The sequence below is a fragment of the Mustela lutreola genome, chromosome 16, assembly GCF_030435805.1.
Source record: "Mustela lutreola isolate mMusLut2 chromosome 16, mMusLut2.pri, whole genome shotgun sequence".
Taxonomy (NCBI): domain Eukaryota; kingdom Metazoa; phylum Chordata; class Mammalia; order Carnivora; family Mustelidae; genus Mustela; species Mustela lutreola.
Window position 1 is genome coordinate 43,334,468 of NC_081305.1, and position 21,033 is coordinate 43,355,500.

General features: G+C 40.4%; 1 protein-coding gene and 1 long non-coding RNA gene across 4 annotated transcripts in view; one reads left to right on the plus strand and one right to left on the minus strand.

Moving 5' to 3' along the window:
* Positions 1 to 16,803, minus strand: part of LOC131817833 (uncharacterized) — a 35,400-nt gene extending 18,597 nt beyond the window's left edge. Inside the window, exon 1 of the long non-coding RNA XR_009348593.1 lies at positions 16,667 to 16,803. This is a non-coding gene — a long non-coding RNA (uncharacterized LOC131817833). The remainder of the gene's footprint in view (positions 1 to 16,666) is intronic.
* LOC131817823 (zinc finger protein 260) overlaps positions 1 to 21,033 on the plus strand; it is a 98,273-nt gene that overhangs the window by 23,545 nt on the left and 53,695 nt on the right. The window contains exon 1 of one of the 3 annotated variants that reach the window (XM_059151550.1): positions 16,707 to 17,124. In XM_059151550.1, the coding sequence (XP_059007533.1) occupies positions 16,956 to 17,124 (169 nt within the window). In that variant the 5' untranslated portion in view covers positions 16,707 to 16,955. Of the gene's footprint in view, positions 17,125 to 21,033 lie in introns of those variants that run through there. The other 2 variants (XM_059151552.1, XM_059151548.1) reach the window with 2 other exon arrangements.

A 21,033-nucleotide genomic window follows, 5' to 3' on the forward strand; every position in this document is an offset into this window, starting at 1 on the left:
GCTGAAAAATCCAAGACAGAGATAGAAACCAAGAACAAGAGGAAGTAGAAATCACAGAGAAAAGCAGAACTTCTTTTTTTTTTTTAAGATTTTATTTATTTATTTGATAGAGATCACAAGTAGGCAGAGAGGCAGGTAGTGAGAGAGGAAGGGAAGCAGGCTCCCCGCTGAGCAGAGAGCCTGATGAGGGGCTCGATCCCAGGACCCTGAGATCATGCCTGAACCAAGGGCAAAGGCTTTAACCCACTGAGCCACCCAGGTGCCCCAAAAGCAGAACTTCTTGACAATGAAAAGCCAACTGCTATGGTTGATCCCATTACAACAGGATATACAGTGAAAATCAATAATTACAGATGGGTTAAGTCAGATAAGTTTGTGAAAATCTATATTACCTTAACTGGGGTTCATCAAGTCCCCACTGAGAATATGCAGGTGCATTTCACAGAGAAGTTATTTGATCTTTTGATAAAGAATCTAAATGCGGGGGCGCCTGGGTGGCTCAGTAGGTTAAGCCGCTGCCTTCAGCTCAGGTCATGATCTCAGGGTCCTGGGATCGAGCCCCGCATCAGGCTCTCTGCTCAGCGGGGAGCCTGCTTCCCTCTCTCTATCTGCCTGTCTCTCCGACTACTTGTGATTTCTCTCTGTCAAATAAATAAATAAAATCTTTAAAAAAAAAAAAAAAGAATCTAAATGGGAAGAGTTACTCCACGATTGTGAACAACCACTTAAAACCCATCTCTGTGGAAGGCAGTTCAAAAAAAGTCAAGACAGGGCACCTGGGTGGCTCAGTGGGTTGAGCCGCTGCCTTCAGCTCAGGTCATGGTCTCGGGGTCCTGGGATAGAGTCCTGCATTGGGCTCTCTGCTCAGCATGGAGCCTGCTTCCTCCTCTCTCTCTCTGCCTGCCTCTCTGCCTACTTGTGATCTCTCTCTGTCGAATAAATAAATAAAATCTTTAAAAAAAAAAAGTCAAGACAGATACAGTTCTTATGTAGAAAGAAACCAGAAAACTCACGGTGGGACTACCTTTTCAGATTGAAAAAGAATGCAAAGAAAAAGAAAAGAAGGAAAGAATGCAAAGAGAAAGAAAGAAGGCAAAGTCTTTGCCCTCCTATGACACTGAAACAGATCCTAATGAGGGACTGATGAATGTTCTAAAGAAATTTATGAAGCTAGAGATGATGATATGAAGCAAACCACTAATAAAGCCTGGGAAGAATCAAGAGAGAAGGAAGCCAAAGGAGACACAGAATTTTAAGACTTTAAAGCCATTTTGGGAACTGTGATGTAGAAATATTGATATTTCCATTGAGGAAACGTTGATGAGCTGCACAGATAAACTTGACAGATAACTACTTACACAGCCTTCTTCTAAGTAAAGGCAGTGAATTCTCCCATTTCCTCCTAGAGGATTTATTTAAATAAAATATGCTTATTAAACACTTCCTCCAAAGATGGTTTCCTTAGTAATCTGGGCATTTTGTTTGAAAAAGGATAATACTGTATTCTTGTGTGAAATGTAAAAAAGCAAGTCACCTCTAATGAAAATGCCGCATTGTGTGTATTTCTGTTTAGCTAAGACAGAGAAAACAAAAGTTCTTTTTTGCCTATAAGTTCTTGATTATCAGCTCTCACCATTTTAAGATTAAGTAAAAATAAAACCTGAATTTTTACATTAAAAAAAAAATGGGGTGCCTGGGTGGCTCAGCAGGTTAAAGCCTCTGCCCTCAGCTCGGGTCATGATCCCAGGGTCCTGGGATGGAGCCCAGCATCGGGCTCTCTGCTCAGCAGGGAGCCTGCTTCCTCCTCTCTCTCTCTCTGCCTGCCTCTCTGCCTACTTGTGATCTCTACCTGTCAAATAAATAAAATCTTTAAAACAACAACAACAAATAAAATAAAAAATAAAACAAAAAAAAGACTTATACCTGAGAAATAGTCCCTCAAAATATCTAGCTCTGAAAGCAAATGGTGATTGTATCCGTGAGACCCACAGACTATAGCAAACTAAAAAACCATACTTAATAGGCTCAGTCATCCATCCCCTAAAAGCTTAGCACAGAGGTAGAAGACTGAAACTCCCAGTCTTACCATGAAAAAAGCCTATCTGGTCATCTTAAAAGCTGTAGGCTGAGGGGTAGTCTTCTAATTTAGCAAACATCTAGAGGCCAAATACATTTCTCTGCAGAGACTGAGGATACCACCAGACACAATCTTCATGTTGTTCCTCTTCCCTGACACAGGTTAATTGGGACTCCAAGAAAGGAACTTGTGTATACATCTGGCACTCTGACTGTGGTAGATGCTGTCCAGAAGACACAACCCTTGATTGTCTGCTTCTGATTGTCTTGTGGCCAGTGGGGCTATGTTCATTGGTTCAATAAGACAGTAGCAAACTAAGGAACTTAACTGGCTATCCTGCCAGGGCTCTGTTGCAGAGGAAGGACAGAAACACTCATCTCCCCAGTCTTTTCCCGAAAGAGTTGCTGCTGAGGGTGTGGTTCCAATGAGCTTGTATCTAGATGCTAACTGAGATTCTTCCCTTTGGGACACTGATAGGTCTTGGCACACTCTTAAAAACTGGGAGCTATGGGACGCCTGGGTGGCTCAGTTGGTTAAGCAGCTGCCTTCGGCTCAGGTCATGATCCCAGCGTCCTGGGATCGAGTCCCACATCGGGCTCCTTGCTCAGCAGGGAGCCTGCTTCTGCCTCTGCCTCTGCCTGCCATTCTGTCTGCCTGTGCTCGCTCTCTCCCCCCTCTCTCTCTGATAAATAAATAAAATCTAAAAAAAAAAAAAAAAAAAAAAAAAAAACTGGGAGCTATTTAGAAAAAGCTTGGACAAGCATAAAGGTTTAAGAAACAACCAAGGGCTAAGACATGGTTCATCTCCTAAACAAAGCCACTCAAGACTGATTACAGTGGCTGTTTTATCAAATACATAGAAACCAACACAGTGAAGGAAAATGAAGAAACAGAAAAATGTGCTCCAAACAAAAAAGCAAGATCAAAATCGTAGACATAGACCTTAATGAGAAGGACATAAATGATCTGTCTAATAGAAAGTTCAAAATCATAGTTATAAAGATGCCCACTGAGGTCAGGAAACAATGCACAAAGTGAGAATTTCAGTAAAGAAAATGAATACTTACTGAATACTTTCAGTAAGAAAGTACTGAACATAAAAGACAGAACAGAAGAATAAAATATAGAACTGAAAAATTCAACAAAGGGATTCAAGAGCAGACTTGCTGAAACCGAAGAATGGATCAGTGAACATAAAGAGAGGGTAACAGAATTGGGGCGCCTGGGTGGCTCAGTGGGTTAGGGCCTCTACCTTCGGCTCGGGTCATGATCCCGGGGACCTGGGATCGAGCCCCACATAGGGCTCTCTGCTCAGCAGGGAACCTGCTTTCTCCTCTCTGTCTGCCTCTCCGCCTACTTGTGATCTCTGTATGTTAAATAAATAAAATCTTTAAAAAAAAAAAAAAGAGAGGGTAACAGAATTCATCTACTCAGAGAAGCAAAAAGAAAAAAAGAAGAAAAAGGTTTACAAGAGATTTAAGGGGCATCATTAAGTAGAACTACGTTTGCATTATAGGGGCCCAGAGGAGAAGAGTGAGAGAGAAAGGGGCAAATAATTTGTTCAAAGAAATAATAGCTGCAAACTTCCCTAACATGGTGAAAAAACAAACGTCCAGATCCAGCAAGCCCAGAAATTTCCAAAAGAGAACAACTGAAAGAGACCCACACTATGATATATTATAATTAAAATGTCAAAAGTTAGGGGCACCTGGTTGGCTCAGTCAGTTAAGCGTCTGCCTTTGGCTCAGGTCATGATCTCAGGGCCCAGGGATAGAAAGCCCCACATCAGGCTCCCTGCTCAACAGGGAGTCTGCTTCTTCCTCTGCCCCTGCCCACCCTCTAGTGCACTCTCTATCTCTCTCTCTCTCTCAAATAAATAAAATATTTTAAAATAAGTAAATAAATAAAATGTCAAAAGTTAAAGGCACAGAGAGAATCTTAAAAGCAGTAAAAGAAAAAGAGCTTGTTACGCACAAAGGAATCCCCCTAAGATTATTAGCAGAAACTTTACAGGCCAGAAGAGAGTGGGACAATTAATATACCAAAAAGTGCTGAAAGAAAAGAAAAATCAACCAACCAGGAATACTCTACCCAGCAAAGTTGTCCCAGGATCTCCGGGTCCTGGGATTGAGTCCCACATCGGGCTCTCTGCTCAGCAGGGAGCCTGCTTCCTCCTCTCTCTCTCTCTCTCTCTGCCTGCCTCTCTGCCTACTTGTGATCTCTCTCTCTGTCAAATAAATAAATAAATAAATCTTTAAAAAAAAAAAAAAAGACTGAATTGTCTCCTGTCCTAGATCAGGAACAACACATGACATCCACTCTCCTTACTCCTATTCAATGTCATCCTGGAAGTCCTAACTACCGAAATTTTAAAAAAATTTTTAAAAAGAAGAAGGAGCAGGAGTAGGAAGAGAAGGGGAGGAGGAGGAAAGACATCAAAAATGGAAATAAGAACTAAAACTGTCTCTATAGACATGATTATCTAACTAGAACACTCCAAACAACCTACCAAAAAGACCTAAAATTAATAAATGACATTATCAAGACTGAGTACAAGGTCAACTTATAAACATCAATCTTATTTCTGTATTCCAGCAAGAACAAATGAAAACTAAAATTGTTAATTCTCCCAAACAAAACTCTGAGGTATAGATATATATTTAAAACCAAGTTCTGTTCGGGCTCTCTGCTCAGCAGGGAGCCTGCTTCCTCTTCTCTCTCTGCCTGCCTCTCTGCCTGCTTGTGATCTCTGTCAAATAAATAAAATCTTAAAAAAAACAAGTTGTGGGAGTCCAGGGAGGAATGCCTGGGTGGCTCAGTCAGTTGAGCATCTGACTTCAGCTCAGGTCATGATCTCACAGTCCTACAATTGAGGCGCATATTAAGCTCCAGGCTCGGCGGGTAGTCTGCTTGGGATTTTCTCCCCCTCTCCCACCTCCTGCTCTACCTGGCCACCCACTCCCCACACCCATCTCCCATAGGCACAGCTAGGACCCTCTTTTTTTTTTTTTTTAAAGATTTTATTTACTTTATTTGACAGAGAGAGAGATCACAAGTAGGCAGAGAGGCAGGCAGAGACAGAGGGGGAAGCAGGCTTCCTGCTGAGCAGAGAGCCCAATTCGAGGTTCGATCCCAGGACACTGAGATCATGACCTGAGCCGAAGGCAGTGGCTTAATCCACTGAGCCACCCAGGCGCCCCCAGCTAGGACCCTCTTACATCCTTCAAAACCCCTTCAGTCGGCCTGACAGAAACTGCTGACATTTCTCAGGATGTCTAGCCCCTCTCCTCCCCTGGAGAGTGAATGAACTCGGTCCTACTTGTTGCTCCACTCTCTGTGCAATTATTTGCTGCCCTCATCACTGGTCAGCCCAACAGCAGGGGAAAAGACTAGAAAATAAGAGGATTAGGGGCACCTGGCTGGCCCAGTCATTACAGCATGGGACTCTCGATCTCATTGAGAGTTCAAGCCCCAGGCCAGGTGTAGAGATTACTAAAAAATAATAAGTTTTTAAAAGAAAAAGAAAAGAAGATGATAGATTCCAAATGCTTGCTAATTATCTAAATATAGTTCTCTGTAATTCTGTATATATTTGAAATGTTTATAATAAATAAAAAGACGAGAGGGAGAATGATAAAAATTGAGAGCACAAAATTTCAAAAAAATAAAGAAAATTTCCTAAAACTATACATTATGAATCTCCATATTAAAAAACAGTGTCCTGGGCGCCTGGGTGGCTCAGTGGGTTAAGCCGCTGCCTTCGGCTCAGGTCATGATCTCAGGGTCCTGGGATCGAGTCCCGCATCGGGCTCTCTGCTCAGCAGGGAGCCTGTTTCCTCCTCTCTCTCTCTCTCTCTGCCTGCCTCTCTGCCTACTTGTGATCTCTCTCTGTCAAATAAATAAATAAAATCTTTAAAAAAAAAAAAAAAAAAAAACAGTGTCCTTCCAAACAGTTTTTTTTTAAGATTTTATTTATTTATTTATTTATTTGACAGACAGAGATCACAAGTAGTCAGAGAGGCAGGCAGAGAGAGAGGAAGGGAAGCAGGCTCCCTGCTGAGCAGAGAGCTCGATGCGGGGCTGGATCCCGGGATCCTGAGATCATGACCGGAGCAGAAAGCAGAGGCTTTAACCCATTGAGCCACCCAGGTGCCCCCAAACAGCTTTTTTTTTTTTTAAAGACCCATAATAATGCATATCGTTGTTAAATTTCTTAATTCCGGGGATAAAAAGAACATCTTAAGTAGAGGAAAAAAACCTGTCCTATACAAAAGGACAAGTATCCAAAGGTCACAGAATTCCCAGCATGGACACTATCTTTAAATCTTTAAATAGTACAAGGCATTCAAAATTCTGAGGGAAAAAAATGTTAACCTAGAAGTGTAAAACTAGCTAAATTATTAATCAAGTGAGAAGACAAGATAAAGACATTTTTTTCACGCAGGGACCCAAACACTTTATCCAGGATATTATTGGAGGATGTATTCCACAAAAATGAAGTACAGTTGACCCCTGAACAATACAGGGGTTAGGGGTACGGACCCCATGCAGTCTAAAATCCTCTGTAACTTTTGACTCCCCAAAACTTAACTACTAATAGCCTATTGATGACCAGAAGCCTTACTGATGACACAAGCAGCTGATTACACATGTTTTGTACATTATATGTATTATATACGATATTCTTACAAGCTAGAAAAAAGAAAATGCATTTATAGTACCATACTCTCTCTCTATATATATATATATATTCTAAATATATATATATATGTATATATATATTCTAAATATATATATATATGTATATATATATATATACTTTTTTTTTAATGCATACAGAAGTGGACTCCGGCTGCTCAAATCAGTGTTGTTCAAGGGACAACTGCAGTAGCTCAAGAGAAAGGAAGAGATGATAGATATCAAGGGCAGAAGGAACTCCACACAGTAAAGTAATGTAGGAAAATGCCCAAGAGGATTATAAGATAATATCCCCGGAGAACAGCTAACTAACAGGTATAGAGAAAATAAAAAACTTGAGGAATGTCTTCAGAAAAAAAAAAAAAAGCCAAAACAAAAACCTGAATTAGTTTTCCTGTTGCATTTGACTACATAACTCCTCAAGATTACTGAGAGGATATGTAGTGAAGAATTAACTTTCCCCCAAACTTTTGTCTGGGCTCCTAGATGGTAACCTCTAAACCTTTACAATTTACCAAGTGACAGGAGAGTCTCTGTTCATGGTAGGCCCCAGCTCTGATACTTTATGATAACGAGGTGACTTAATGGTGGACCTCTCAACAGTTTATGCTAAGGAGATGACTCAGGGTGGGGACTGGCCACACTGAAAAGCCCAACTGTGTGATTAGACCTTTGGGGCTTTGAGCCATACAAACCCCTGACCTCTAGGGGGTGGAGGGGGCTGGAAATCAACTTTGTTCACATGGATAATGACTCAATCAGTTGTGCCTATGTAACGAAGTCTTGATAAAAACTCTGGACATAGGGGCGCCTGGGTGGCTCAGTGGGTGAAAGCCACTGCCTTCGGCTCAGGTCATGCATGATCTCAGGGTCCTGGGATCGAGTCCCACATCGGGCTCTCTGCTCAGCAGGGAGCCTGCTTCCCCCCCCCCCACCCCTCTCTTTCTCTGCCTGCCTCTCCATCTACTTGTGATCTCACTCTGTCAAATAAATAAATTAAAAAAAAAAAAAAAACCAACTCTGGACATAGGAGCACCTGGGTGGCTCAGTGGGTTAAAGCCTCTGCCATCCCCTCAGGTCGTGATCTCGGGGTCCTGGGATCAGGCCCTGTGTTGGGATCTCTGCGCAGCGGGGAGCCTGCTTCGCCCCCCTCTCTCTCTGCCTGCCTCTCTGCCTACTTGTGATCTCTGTCTGTCAAATAAATAAATAAAAAATTTTGAAAAAAAAAAACAAACTCTGGACATAAAAACTTGAGTGGGCTTCCTGGGTTGGCAATACTCCATGAATAATGCCACTCACTGACATCTGAGGGTAATACACCCATGGAGATGCAGAAGGTTTGACATTTAGGACTATCTAAATCCCAGATTCTGTTGTGTGTCTTTTCTTTTGGCTGGTTCTGATTTGTATTCTTTTGCTACAATACAACTGTAACAATAAGTACAGTGTTTTCCTGAGTTCCAAGACTTGCTACAGCAAGTTATCAAAACTAAGGGCATCTATGGGACTCCACATTTGTAGGCAGCTGTCTAAAAGTGAGGGTAGCCATGGGGAGCCCTGAGCTTGCAGTTGATTACAGAAGTCTAGAGGATTATGCCCTTAACCTCAAGTTTGGGCCCCACTTAGGGCCTTTGTGCTGGCTGTCTTCTGCCTAGAATGGTCTTCTCCCAAATTTCCATGATTCTCTCCCTTCTCCCCTTTCATACCTTTGCCAGATTTGACCTTCACAGTGAGATCATCCCTGACAACTCTATGTCAAGTTGCAACTCTCCTCTCATTCTTTATTGCTTTTTCTATTTTACTGTTTTCTGTACCATTTATTGCCATCTGATCTCATACACAGTTTATGTATTTGATTACTATCTCTTTCAACCCTCTACTCTCTTGCAATACTACATAGAAATCTCAAGGATGGGGGATTCCTGTTCATTTACTGATGTATCTTGAGTGTCTACTGTATAATTAGCACTCAATATATATTCACTGAATAAATGGACGTTATGGTAGAACAGAAAAAAGGCCATTTCATTTATCTTCTTTTTTTTTTTTTAAAGATTTTATTTGTTTATTTGACAGACAGAGATCACAAGTAGGCAGAGAGGCAGGCAGAGAGAGAGAGAGGAGGAAGCAGACTCCCTGCTGAGCAGAGAGCCCGATGCGGGACTCGATCCCAGGACCCTGAGATCATGACCTGAGCCGAAGGCAGCGGCTTAACCCACTGAGCCACCCAGGCGCCCTCATTTATCTTCTTGTAGGACAATAAACTGGGCTAACATTTTTGAATAGCAAGCAACTTTTATCTGTCAAAATCATAAATACATTTAACTTCTGACTCAGCACTTCCAATTTTGGGATTTTTCATAAACTAGTACATACATGCAAAACCATCTACACAAGTGTGTAGTAAGGGCAAGCTTGGGATGCTCAAACCTTACACATTTCAAAGAAAGGACTGGTGCTTGACCAGCTCCTGGCAGACAGCCTCTGAGTACTTGGGATAATCCTTCCTAATAAAGGTGTCTTTGAATCTCTGAAAGCTAAAGCCACACCAGATAGTTTATGTTAACAACGTGATTTATGGTGAATACCTGTTTTTGTATGCCTGGGGTATTGAGCTATGTTGTATCAGTTTGACCTTTGGGGGACTAGAGCCTGAATAGCTAAGGTCATTCATCTGAGTGTTCATCCCCGTGTGACCCACCCGCAACAAAAACTCTGGATGCCAAGGCTCAAGTAAGCGATCCTAGTTGGTAACACTTTGCAGGTGCTGTCACATATCACTGCTGGGAGAATTAAGTTCTCTCTGCACAACTCCACGATGAAAGACAATTGGAAACTTATGGCTATTCTCTCCTGGGTCCTACCCTATGCTCATTTTTCCTTTGCTGGTTTTTAATCTGTATCCTTTTCCTGTAATAAACCATAACCATGAATATAACAGTTTCTCTGGGTCTTGTAACTCCTTCACCAAATCATCAAACCTTAGAGTGACCTTGGAAACCCTCAAAATAACCAGGATATTGTAAATATGTTAGCATAAGCCTGGAAATAATCTAATGGTGCTGGGGAAACTGGATATCCACATGCAAAAGAATAAAGTTGGGGGGCACCTGGGTGGCTCAGTGGGTTAAGCCTCTGCCTTTGGCTCAGGTCATGATCTCAGGGTCCTGGGATCGAGCCCCACGTCGGGCTCTCTGCTCAGCAGGGAGCCTGCTTTCCCCCCACCATCCCCAGCCTGCTTCTCTGCCTACTTGTGATCTCTGTCTGTGTCAAATAAATTTAAAAAAAAAAAAAAAAAGAATAAAGTTGGGCCCTACCTTACACCATATAAAAGAATTAACCTAAAAGGGATAAAGGGCTCACACAAAAAAGCTAAAACTATAATACTCTTGAAAGAAAATATAAAGGAAAATCATCATGACATTAAATTTGGCAATGATTTTCTGAACATGCCACTGAAAACACAGGCAACATAGGGCTCAGTAGGTTGGGCAATCAACTCCTTATTTCAGCTCAGGTCATGACCTCAGGGTCATGAGACTGAGCCCAGCATCGAGCCTTGCACCCGGCTCCATGTCAGGTATGGAGCCTGCTTGGGATTCTCTCTCTCCCTCTCCCTTTACCTCTGCGCCTCCCTTCTCACACACTCATTCACTCTCTCTCTAAAAAAATTTAAAAAGAAAAGCAAAGGCAACAAAACAGTTAAATTGGACTTCCTCAAAATTAAACTTTTGCACAACAAAGGGCACTATCAACAGGGTGAAAAGATAATCTACAGAATGGAAGAAAATATTTGCAAATCATGTACCTGTTCAGAATATATAAAGAACTATAACTCAATAACAATAAAAACAACTCAATTAAAAAAATATAGCAAAGAATTGGGGTGCCTGGGTGGCTTAGTGAGTTAAGCCTCTGCCTTCAGCTCAGGTCATGATCTCAGGGTCCTGGGATCAAGCCCCACATGGAGCTCTGTGCTCGGCAGGGAGCCTGCTTCTCCCCCCCCCCCCCGCCCAACTCTCTCTGCCTGCTTTTCTGCCTACTTGTGATCTCTGTCTGCCAAATAAATAAATAAAATCTTTAAGGGGGGAGGGGGTTGGAGAGAAGGGGGTGGGATTATGGACATTGGGGAGGGTATGTGCTTTGGTGAGTGCTGTGAAGTGTGTAAACCTGGTGATTCACAGACCTGTACCCCTGGGGATAAAAATATATGTTTATAAAAAATAAAAAATTAATAAAAAAAAATATATATATAGCAAAGAATTGAATACACACATCACCAAAGAAAGATATATAGATGGCCTATGAGTACACCAAAAAAATGCTCAACATTATTAATCATTAAAAAAATACAAACCAAGGGGCGCCTCGGTAGCTCAGTGGGTTGAGCCTCTGCCTTTGGCTCGGGTCATGATCTTAGGGTCCTGGGATTGAACCCCGAGTCGGGCTCTCTGCTCGGCAGGGAGCCTGCTTCCCCTTCTCTCCCTGCCTGCCTCTCTGCCTACTTGTGATCTCTCTCTGTGTCAAATAAATAAATAGTATCTTTAAAAAAATAAAAAATACAAGCCAAAACTACAGTGAGACACCCTTTATACCCATTAGGATGGCTGTTAGCAAAAAAAAAAAAAAAAAAAAAAAAAAAACCCAGATTATAACAAGTGTTGGTGAAATATGGATAAATTATGATGAAATACGAAATATGGAGAAATTAGAATCCTTATGCAATGCTGGAGGGAACGTAAATTGGTGCAGCCACTGAGGAGAACAGTATGAGAATTTCTCCTCAAAAAATTAAAAACTTAATTACCATATGATCTAGTATTTCTACCTCTAGGTATACACACAAAAAACTGAAAGCCGGGCTTCAAATACATATCTTTACAGCCATGTTCACAGCAGCATTATTCACAGTAGCCAAAGGATGGAAACAACTCAAATGTCCTTCAACAGATAAATGGATAAACAAAATATGGTATAAATATACAGTGAAATATTATTCAGCCTTGAAAATGATTCCTTTTTTTAAAAGATTTTATTTATTTATTTGACTGAGAGAGAGAGATCACAAATAGGCAGAGAGGCAGGCAGAGAGAGGGGGAAGCAGGCTCCCTGCTGAGCAGAGAGCCCAATGTGGGACTCGATCCCAGGACCCTGAGATCATGACCTGAGCTGAAGGCAGAGGCTTTAACCCACTGAGCAACCCAGGTATCCAAAATGAATTAAATTCTGATATAGACTATAACAAGGATGGACCATTAAAATATTGCATGCCAAGTTATATAATCTAGACACACAAAAATATTGTGTGGTTTCACTTCCATGAGCAGAACCTAAAACAGTCAAATTCATAGAGACAGAAAGTAGCATAATGGTTACAGGATGAAGGGAGGGTGGATAGCTAACTATCATTTAATAGGTTCAGAGTTTTAAGTTTAGGGTGATGAAAAATTTCTAGAGATGGATAGTGGTGGTGATTGCACAATAATGAGAATGTACTAATGACACTGAACTGTACATTTTAAAAGGGTTAAAATGATAAATTTTATCTTTTTTTGTAAAGATTTTATTTATTTATTTGACAGGGAGAGATCACAAGTAGGCAGAGAGGCAGGGGGGCGGAGGTGGGAGCAGGCTCCCCACTGAGCAAAGAGCCAGGTGCACAGCTAGATCCCAGGACCCTGGGATCATGACCTGAGCCAAAGGCAGAGGCTTTAACCCACTGAGCCACCCAGGGACCCCATGTTTTATTTTTCTTAAGATTTATTTATTTATTTGTCAGAGAGAAAGAGAGAGCAAGCACAGGCAGACAGAGTGGCAGGCAGAGGCAGAGGGAGAAGCAGGCTCCCCACCAAGCAAGGAGCCTGATGTGGGACTTGATTCCAGGACGCTGGGATCACAACCTGAGCCAAAGGCAGCCGCTTAACTGACTGAGCCACCCAGGCATCCCCTATCTTTTCTTTTTTAAAGATTTTATTTATTTGAGAGTAAGGGAATGTCAGAGAGCATGAGAGAGAGGAAGGTCAGAAGGAGAAGCAGACTCCCCACTAAGTAGGGAGCCTGACCTGGGACTTGATCCCAGGATTCCAAGGTGATGAACTGAGCCAAAAGGCAGACATTTAATCAACTGAACCATCCAGGCTCCCCAATGGTAAATTTTAATCTTATGTATAACTTCCATAATAATTAAAAAAAAAATGATTGGCCTATAGTGGAAACAGACTTGTTGCTCATAAGTCAGTAAATGTTGAAGCCATGGTATGGATAAGGGTGTTCAAAAAAAAAAAAAAGTACAGATTAAAAGAAGATGACCAAGGACAGAATCGAACTTTAAAAAGATAAGGGGAAAAAATGACAATGAATAAAAACATACTTATTTTCATAAATTTATACATAATATAAAGAATATGTCCCAAAAAAGTACACAGTGAAAAATAAATGCCCTTCTTTGTCTCTACCTACCTTCTTGCCCTCAATGGCTGCCACACAAATCACTTTTATTAGTTTCTCTTGTAAATTTCAGTTCTTTATGCAAATACAAGTATTTATTCTTATCCATTTCCCCCCTTTCTTATACAAAAATTAGAACAGTATAACATAAGGTTCTGCATCTTGTTTTTGTTTTTATTTAATATATTTTGGAGGCTTTTTGTATCAGGCCATAGACAGTGTTCTCAGTTTTTCTTCAATTACATAATGTTGCATTATGCTCAATTATTTATTTATGGCTGATTTTCAATATTGTAAAGACTGCTATATGAATAGTCTTGGATATACATCACCATAGCTATATGATAAAAATCTCAGACTGAGATTGCTCAGTGAGAAGTTAAATGCAATTGGAATTTTTTTTTTAAAGATTTTATTTATTTATTTGACAGAGAGAGATCACAAGTAGGCAGAGAGGCAGGCAGAGAGAGAGAGAGGCAGAAGCAGGCTCCCTGCCAAGCAGAGAGCCCGATGCGGAACTCGATCCCAGGACCCTGAGATCATGACCTGAGCCGAAGGCAGCGGCTTAACCCACACTGAGCCACCCAGGTGCCCCTGCAATTGGAATTTTGAAAGATGTTACCAAATTGCCTTCCAATAAGTTTGTACCAATCTGCAGGCCTCTAGCAATATAGGTTTTCAAACTGGCGGAATTTTTGCCACTCTAGTCCGTAGGAATCAGTATCTCTATACGGTTTTAATGGAATTTATTTGATTATGAATGAGGTTGAGCATATTTTCATACATTTGAGAACCTATAGACTATGTTCTGTATACTATTTGTTAATCTCTGTTTCCGTTCTTACTTGGTTATTAGTTTTTCAATCAATTTTTTTTGGTGTTCCTTATTTATCGGGGAGGTTAGCCATTTGTTTGCTACATAAAATGCAAATGTTTCCAGTTTGTCACTTTAACTTTTTTTTGTTTTTTTCATTTAGAAGGGATAATTAATCTTAGAATTTGAAGTTAAAAAGGCCTTCTCCCCTCCATGGTTATAAAGTAATTCACTCAAGTTTTCAGTCTTTGTAATTTAAGTTTTCAGTTTTGAATTTTGACCCATTTGAAGTTAACTCTGTATTCATAATCCACTCTCTTTTTCCTAAAAAGTCTATCAGGTTGTTCCTATTACCTTTATTGAAAAGTTCACCTTTTCCCCATTCACCTCAGGGGGTATCTGAGCTGCCCCCTTCACCATACACTAAAATTTTTTATTTGGTTCTATTTTTGGATTCTCTATTCTGTCCCACTGGTCTGTCCAGTCAGATGAACTTTTAGAATTTTTGAACTTTTAGAATATGTTCTGTTATCATAAGATTAGCCCCATGTTTTGCCCCACATTGCTTTTTTTTTTTTTTCTTCCAGCCTATTCTTGCCTTTATTTTCACATTTGAACTTTACTTCTTAAAAAAGTATTTAAGTTGGGGCGCCTGGGTGGCTCAGTGGGTTAAAGCCTCTGCTTTCGGCTCAGGTCATGATCCCAGGGTCCTGGGATCGAGCCCCACATCGGGCTCTCTGCTCTGCGGGGAGCCTGCTTCCTCCTCTATCTCTGCCTGCCTCTCTGCCTACTTATGATCTCGGTCTGTCAAGTAAATAAATAAAAATCTTAAAAAAAAAAAAAATTTAAGTAATCTCTATACTCAATGTTGACTTCAACTCATGACCCCAAAATCAAGAGTCATATGCTCTTCCGACTGAGCCAGCCAGGCACTCCCCTATTTGAAATTTACCTATCTAGAGAAAGATATTATTTTCAGAGGGAGGTTAAATTCATAAATTAATTTAAATGACATTTATAACAAAGGATTTCTATTCAAGAAAATGGTATAACTTTTCATTTAAGTCTTTATCTTCATAAGGTTTTAAATTTTTACTTAAATAGGTTTTATTTATTTCTTGCTAAGATTATCCTGAAAAATTTTATCCTATTCCAAGGTTTTGTCTATATATATAAAACTTACATGAATTTTAGATTTTCTTCTTTTATTTAAAATTATGTTGGGCACCTGCCTGGCTTAGTCAGTGGAATATGTGATTCTTGACCTCTGGGTTTTGAGTTCAGGCCTCATGATGGGTGTAGATCACTTAAAAACAAAATCTTCAAAAAAATAAAATATAATAAAACTATGTTAAAGCAACTGTAGTAAATTACTTGGAGAAAATACCTTTGTAATTAGGTGTAATTAGGAGCAACCTATTTTTATAACCAACAAAATCCACCTGGCCTAGGGGTAACCAGAGGTAATTATTAGTTTAACTGAGTAGGCTCCTTGAGAAACTTTAAACTTACATTCCTTGATCTAAGACCAGTTTTTTCTTAAGAAAATGGGAATTCACTTCTCTGACATTTGCGGTGGTCGACACTACCCTTCCCACTTGACTCCTTAGTCCAGAAATTCATAACTCAGCTCGCTTAGACCTACACCCCTCCCTCAGGACACTCAAAAGAACACAAAAGACTGAAATGCTTTGTCTCTAAGGTGTGTACGCTAAGCAAGAGCAAGAACCCCATTAAAAAAGAAAAAAAAAAAGCTCCTTTCAAACAGCCTTTCTATTTTAAAAAAACAATGCTACTTTTATTTCAATTTCATAAAAATGCTACTCTTTATTACAATAATAACAATACATTATTATAATAATGCTATTGTTTTTACACAAAAGTCAAGCTTTAGCTCAATTATGTAAACTTTCTCCCATCAAATTAAAAAAAAAAAAAAAAGTCCTAGGAAAATCTATCCTTGTTACTGTTTTACCATTGTGGCTCAGCCATTACTCTCCGAGATAGCATCCCAGCCATACATACAGTGATACTTATTTAAATAGCCCATTACATTCTCTCTCTCTCTCTCTCCCTCTTTCTCTCTCTCGTCCCGTTTCTTCCTCTTTCTACGACCCGCAACATTCTAAATCACACACACCGTGAATCTCACTACTTGCTCCCTGCAAAAGCTGTCTCATCGCCCCATCATCGTCCTCAGGCCCTGACTTTCATACAGAAATTAGTAGCACAGAAAAATACCAGCCCTCTTCGTAACCTCGGAAACCTCTCCCTTCTGGCTTCCACAACCCCGTGTCAAGTTTAGCAGTCCCGCCTTCTCCTCCCCAATCCCACCGTAAGTTTCTAATCGCCTTCTTTTCGGCCACCCCAGCTTTCAGTCTCCGAAGCTCTGGTCCCACAACTCCTCGGCGCTGAGAAACCGCAAGCCAAACTCACGCCCCAACAAAGGCCAAAAAGGCGACCCAGGCCGCCTGCGCATCTTTGGACGCAGAGACACTCCCAGAAGTCTCGTGGGGGTGCAGTGAGGCACAAGCTGTTAAGAAACAAGACGAATTTCAAACCGCCCTTCCAACGCTTTCTCCGCTCCGAACTACATTTCCCAGAAGGCTCAATGGAGCGAATTATCTTACCTAAACCAAACTAGACCTCCTCTTCCTGAGCCCGTATCCTGTGGATAATACGGTGGGTCGGAGAAGGAACCCGATTTCAAACACGTCGGAGTGGCCTTCCTTGGAAGCCACTGCCTAAGGCTGAACCAGGCTCTGCGTGGCCTCCGGTGCGCGGTTCCATGAGGGGGAGCAATCCTTTAAGCAAGCGGGGCTGCAGCTAACCCCTGATAGAAAACCAGGCAACCGGGAGCCATGTTGCTCGCCGCAGGTAACTTTCTGACTACATTTCCCAGAAGGCTCCATAGCGTCAATGAGATTCTCGCGTGAATTCAGCCTGAAAGTCACGCGCTGGCGGGACCCACAGGTCTGCAACTGTTGCAGCACTTGTGGGGCGTGCTACTGTTTTTGGAAGCTTGGAAGGCCTGAGGTGAGGATCCGCAGGAGAGGGCGGAGCCGGAGGCTCAGCTTTGTACTGCGGGGTAAGTTAGATTGAAACTATAGGATTGTATCTGGTAGTATGTATGTGGTGAATGATCGTGTGCTTGTGACTATCTGTTCCTATGGTGAGTGTGTGCTTCCAGTGATTACCAGTGTGCAGCCCAGTCTGGGAGCCCGTGACTGTGCTGGTATGATTGGAGGGGACCCGGTGGTGTGTGTATGTGATTTGGGAACACGTGCGGCATTGTGTATGAGGTTGTGGGGAGTGTGTGACTCGGTGGATGTGATACAGCGTTTGTCCCCGTAAGGGTGTGCGATCGTGCGACATTGACGGTGTGCTGCAGATTACAGGTGGGGGTACATGTGAATATTATGTGGTTTTATCTGTGGTTAATGTGACTGTGACTGTGCGACGATCTGCAGGTGTCATGTGCTTGTGGCAGTGTGGTTGTGACTGAATGTACTCTTGGTAAATGTGTGATGGTGCTCATGTGACCATTTGAGGCCCTGGGTGTGTGGTCCTGTTCCTTTAGTGGTGGGTACCTCTACCTCTATGTCTCCGTGGTGTTCGTGTGATTATGATTGGGTGACTGGATAAACGTTATGAGTTTTTTTCATTTAGTGGTCTCCCTAAGTATCATAGTGTATTTTTCCCTCATTTTAAAACTTTCACAATTGCTATCATATTGTCTCTTTTCTTTTGTTTTTATTTGTAGAACTATGCTTTGGGGAATTATCATATATAGTAGTTGTTCATTTGTTTTCTTTGCTATATTATATTCTGTCCTTCGAAGTATACCAGTTATTCATCCCTTCAACTAACCATAGGCGTTTGAGCTATTTCTAGTTTCTGACTTTATAAACAGTGCTGCCACAGCATTCTTTTACAGAGGATACAGGTACATGAATTCATCTACCTGACAATGGAGTTTCTGGGTCATATGACATCTTGCACTTTACTAAATAGTACCAAAATGATTACCTAAATGGGTGCACAAATTTATGCTTGCACAGCAATGTTTGAAACATCTCATTGCTCCATGTCCCTAACAAAACATGGCTCTGATAGTTTTTTTAAAACACTTTATGACATATAGCATATATAAAGTACACAAATCTTAAGAATAGAGCTCTATCACAATTTCCTAAATGAACATTAAGAACTTTGCCAGCACTCGAGAAGATTACCTCATGCCCCTTCCCAGTTATTTCTCCCACAATCCCTGTTCAGAAGTCACCACCAATTACCCATTCCTGAACTTTTATATAAATGGAATTGTATAGCATGTGCTCTTTTATGCCTGGTTTCTTTTCTTCCACTTTATGTCTGAGATTCATCCATGTTGTTGTACTTAGTTCTCATTACATATGGGGATATATTGTAATTTATTAATTGCTTACACTATTGATGGACACATGATGATTAACAGTTTTTTACTGTATTCCTGCTATGAACATTTTATGTTTTTGGTGAACATGTAAACACTTTTCTCTTGGCTAAATACTTAGGAGTGGAATTGCTAGATCATACAGTGGGCATATATTTGATAGAGACTACCAATCTGTCATGTGGTTGTACCAATTCATCCAGCAATATATGAGAGTTTCAGCTGCTCCTCATCATCTCTGTTTGATATTGTCAGTCTTTTATTTTAACTATTCTGGTGGTTGTATAGTGGAATTTCATTGCACTCTTACTTTTGTTTCCTGATGGGTAATGATGTTCAGCACCTTTCAAGAGGTTTATTGGCCATTTGGATATCCTGTTTCTTAAAGTGTCTGTTTAGGTCTTTTTGCCCACTGTCCTTTAAACATTTTTTTTCTTCATTTTAAAAAAACTTTATTTTCATATCAAAAATATAGTGTAAAGAATTCCCATATATTCTTCACTCAGGTGCCCTTGGTACAGTGATAAAAATTGGAAAAATTTACATGGATATAAGACTTTTGACTAATTTACAGACCTTATCGAAATTTTGCTAATTGTCTTCTCAGCAACCTCTTCTTTTCCAGGATCCAACAGCAGATTCCCACATTGATTTAATTGTCTCATCTCTTCCTATCAGACATAGTTCTAAACTGTTTTTTATCTTTCATGACCTTAATACTTCTGAAGAGTACTGGCCAGTTATTTTGTAGAATGTCTTTCAATTTATATTTGTCTGCTTTTTCCTCATAGTTAAATTTAGACCAGACTTTTTTGGCTAAAAGATCACAGAAATTATGTTTCTATTCTTCTCAGTGTGTTCTATAATGCTATCAATATATTTCTTACTGGTAGGTTAACTATGATCACTTGGTTAAGGTGGTATCTGCCAAGTTTCTCCTTCGTAAAACTACCATTTTTCTCTTTTTAATTAATAAGTATCTTGTGCAGAGATGCTTTGAGACTATGCAAAAATACTGTTCTCATGGGGGTTTCTGGATGACTCAGTCAGAGAACATGTGACTCTTGATCTTGGGATCATGAGTTTGAGCCCCATGTTCAGGGTATAGAGATTACTTAAATAAACTTTAAAACAAAATACTATTCTCATCAAATTTTCACCCATTAATTTTACCATCCATTGATCATTCTTGTCTGTAACAATTATTACTGTGATGTTTATCTAGTGGTGATCTTCTCTTTTGATCATTCTTTCTATACTTATTAATTTAAATTCTGTAAAGAGCTATCCTTTAGGGACGCCTGGTGGCTCAGTTGGTTAAGCGTGATCCCAGCGTTCTGGGATCGAGTCCCGCATGGGGCTCCTTGCTCGGCAGGGAGCCTGCTTCTCCCTCTGCCTCTGCCTGCCATTCTGTCTGCCTGTGCTTGCTCTCTCACCCTCTCTCTCTGATAAATAAATAAAATCTAAAAAAAAAAAATTATAAAAAGAAAAGAGCTATCCTTTATTCCTTGTGTGTTTATTCAACTATTTATTAACTCCTGGGTATTTATTGTACTCTGTGAGTTTTAACCCATTATTATTGTTATATATTTTGTTGTTCAAATTGTCCCAGATTTGGCCATTAGGAACTCCTTCAAATTAGTTCCTGTGTCCTTTTAACATGGCATCATTTTTGAGTACTTTCTTATGCTTATGTGTATCTTTTCCCATTTTCCTAGGTTTTTAGCCCTTTGTCCTTTGTGATTAGTGCTTTTTTTTTTTTTTTTTTTTTTGTATCTCGAAAAGAAATCTTTATTTCCAAGTTCCTGAAGATATTCTATTTTCTTTCAGAAGCTTTATAGGTTTGGCATTCGTATTTAAGTCTGTGGTCCACCTTGAATCAGTTTTTGTGTATGGTATTATTGAAAACACCATCCTTGGCCATCTGAAATATAGGAGGCTTTTATCATAAGTCAGGTGACATAGATGTGGCCCTCTTTCTGGAGTACATTCTGTTTTATTATCTTTTGTCAGTGGCACTGTCTTGAAATCTATAGTATTAGTCCTTCAACTTTTTTTCTTTTCTTTTTCAAGACTGTCTTGGTTTTTGTAAGTCCTTTTAAGGGATGTCAGAATCAACTTGTTGGGGTGTCTGGGTGGCTCAGTCATTAAGCAGCTGCCTTCGGCTCAGGTCATGATCCCAGGGTCCTGGGATCGAGCCCCACATCCTGCTCCCTGCTTGGAAGGAAGCCTGCTTCTCTCTCTCCCACTCCCCCTGCTTGGGTTCTCTCTATTGCTGTGTCTCTCTATGTCAAATAAATTAAGTCTTTTAAAAAAAAGAATCAACTTGTTAATTCTCACCAAAAAATGAAAAATCCTTTTTGGGGTTTTGTGTGTGATTCTATATGTTGAATTGGGGAGAACTGCCATCCTATCAATATTGAATCTTCCAATTAATAAATATGGTGTAGGTCTACATTTTTTAAGGTCTTTAATTTCTCCCAACGGTTTGTTGTAGTTTTTCATGCACATCTTTTGTTAGATTTGTACCTGGGTATTTGACATTTATTGTTGAAATTGTAC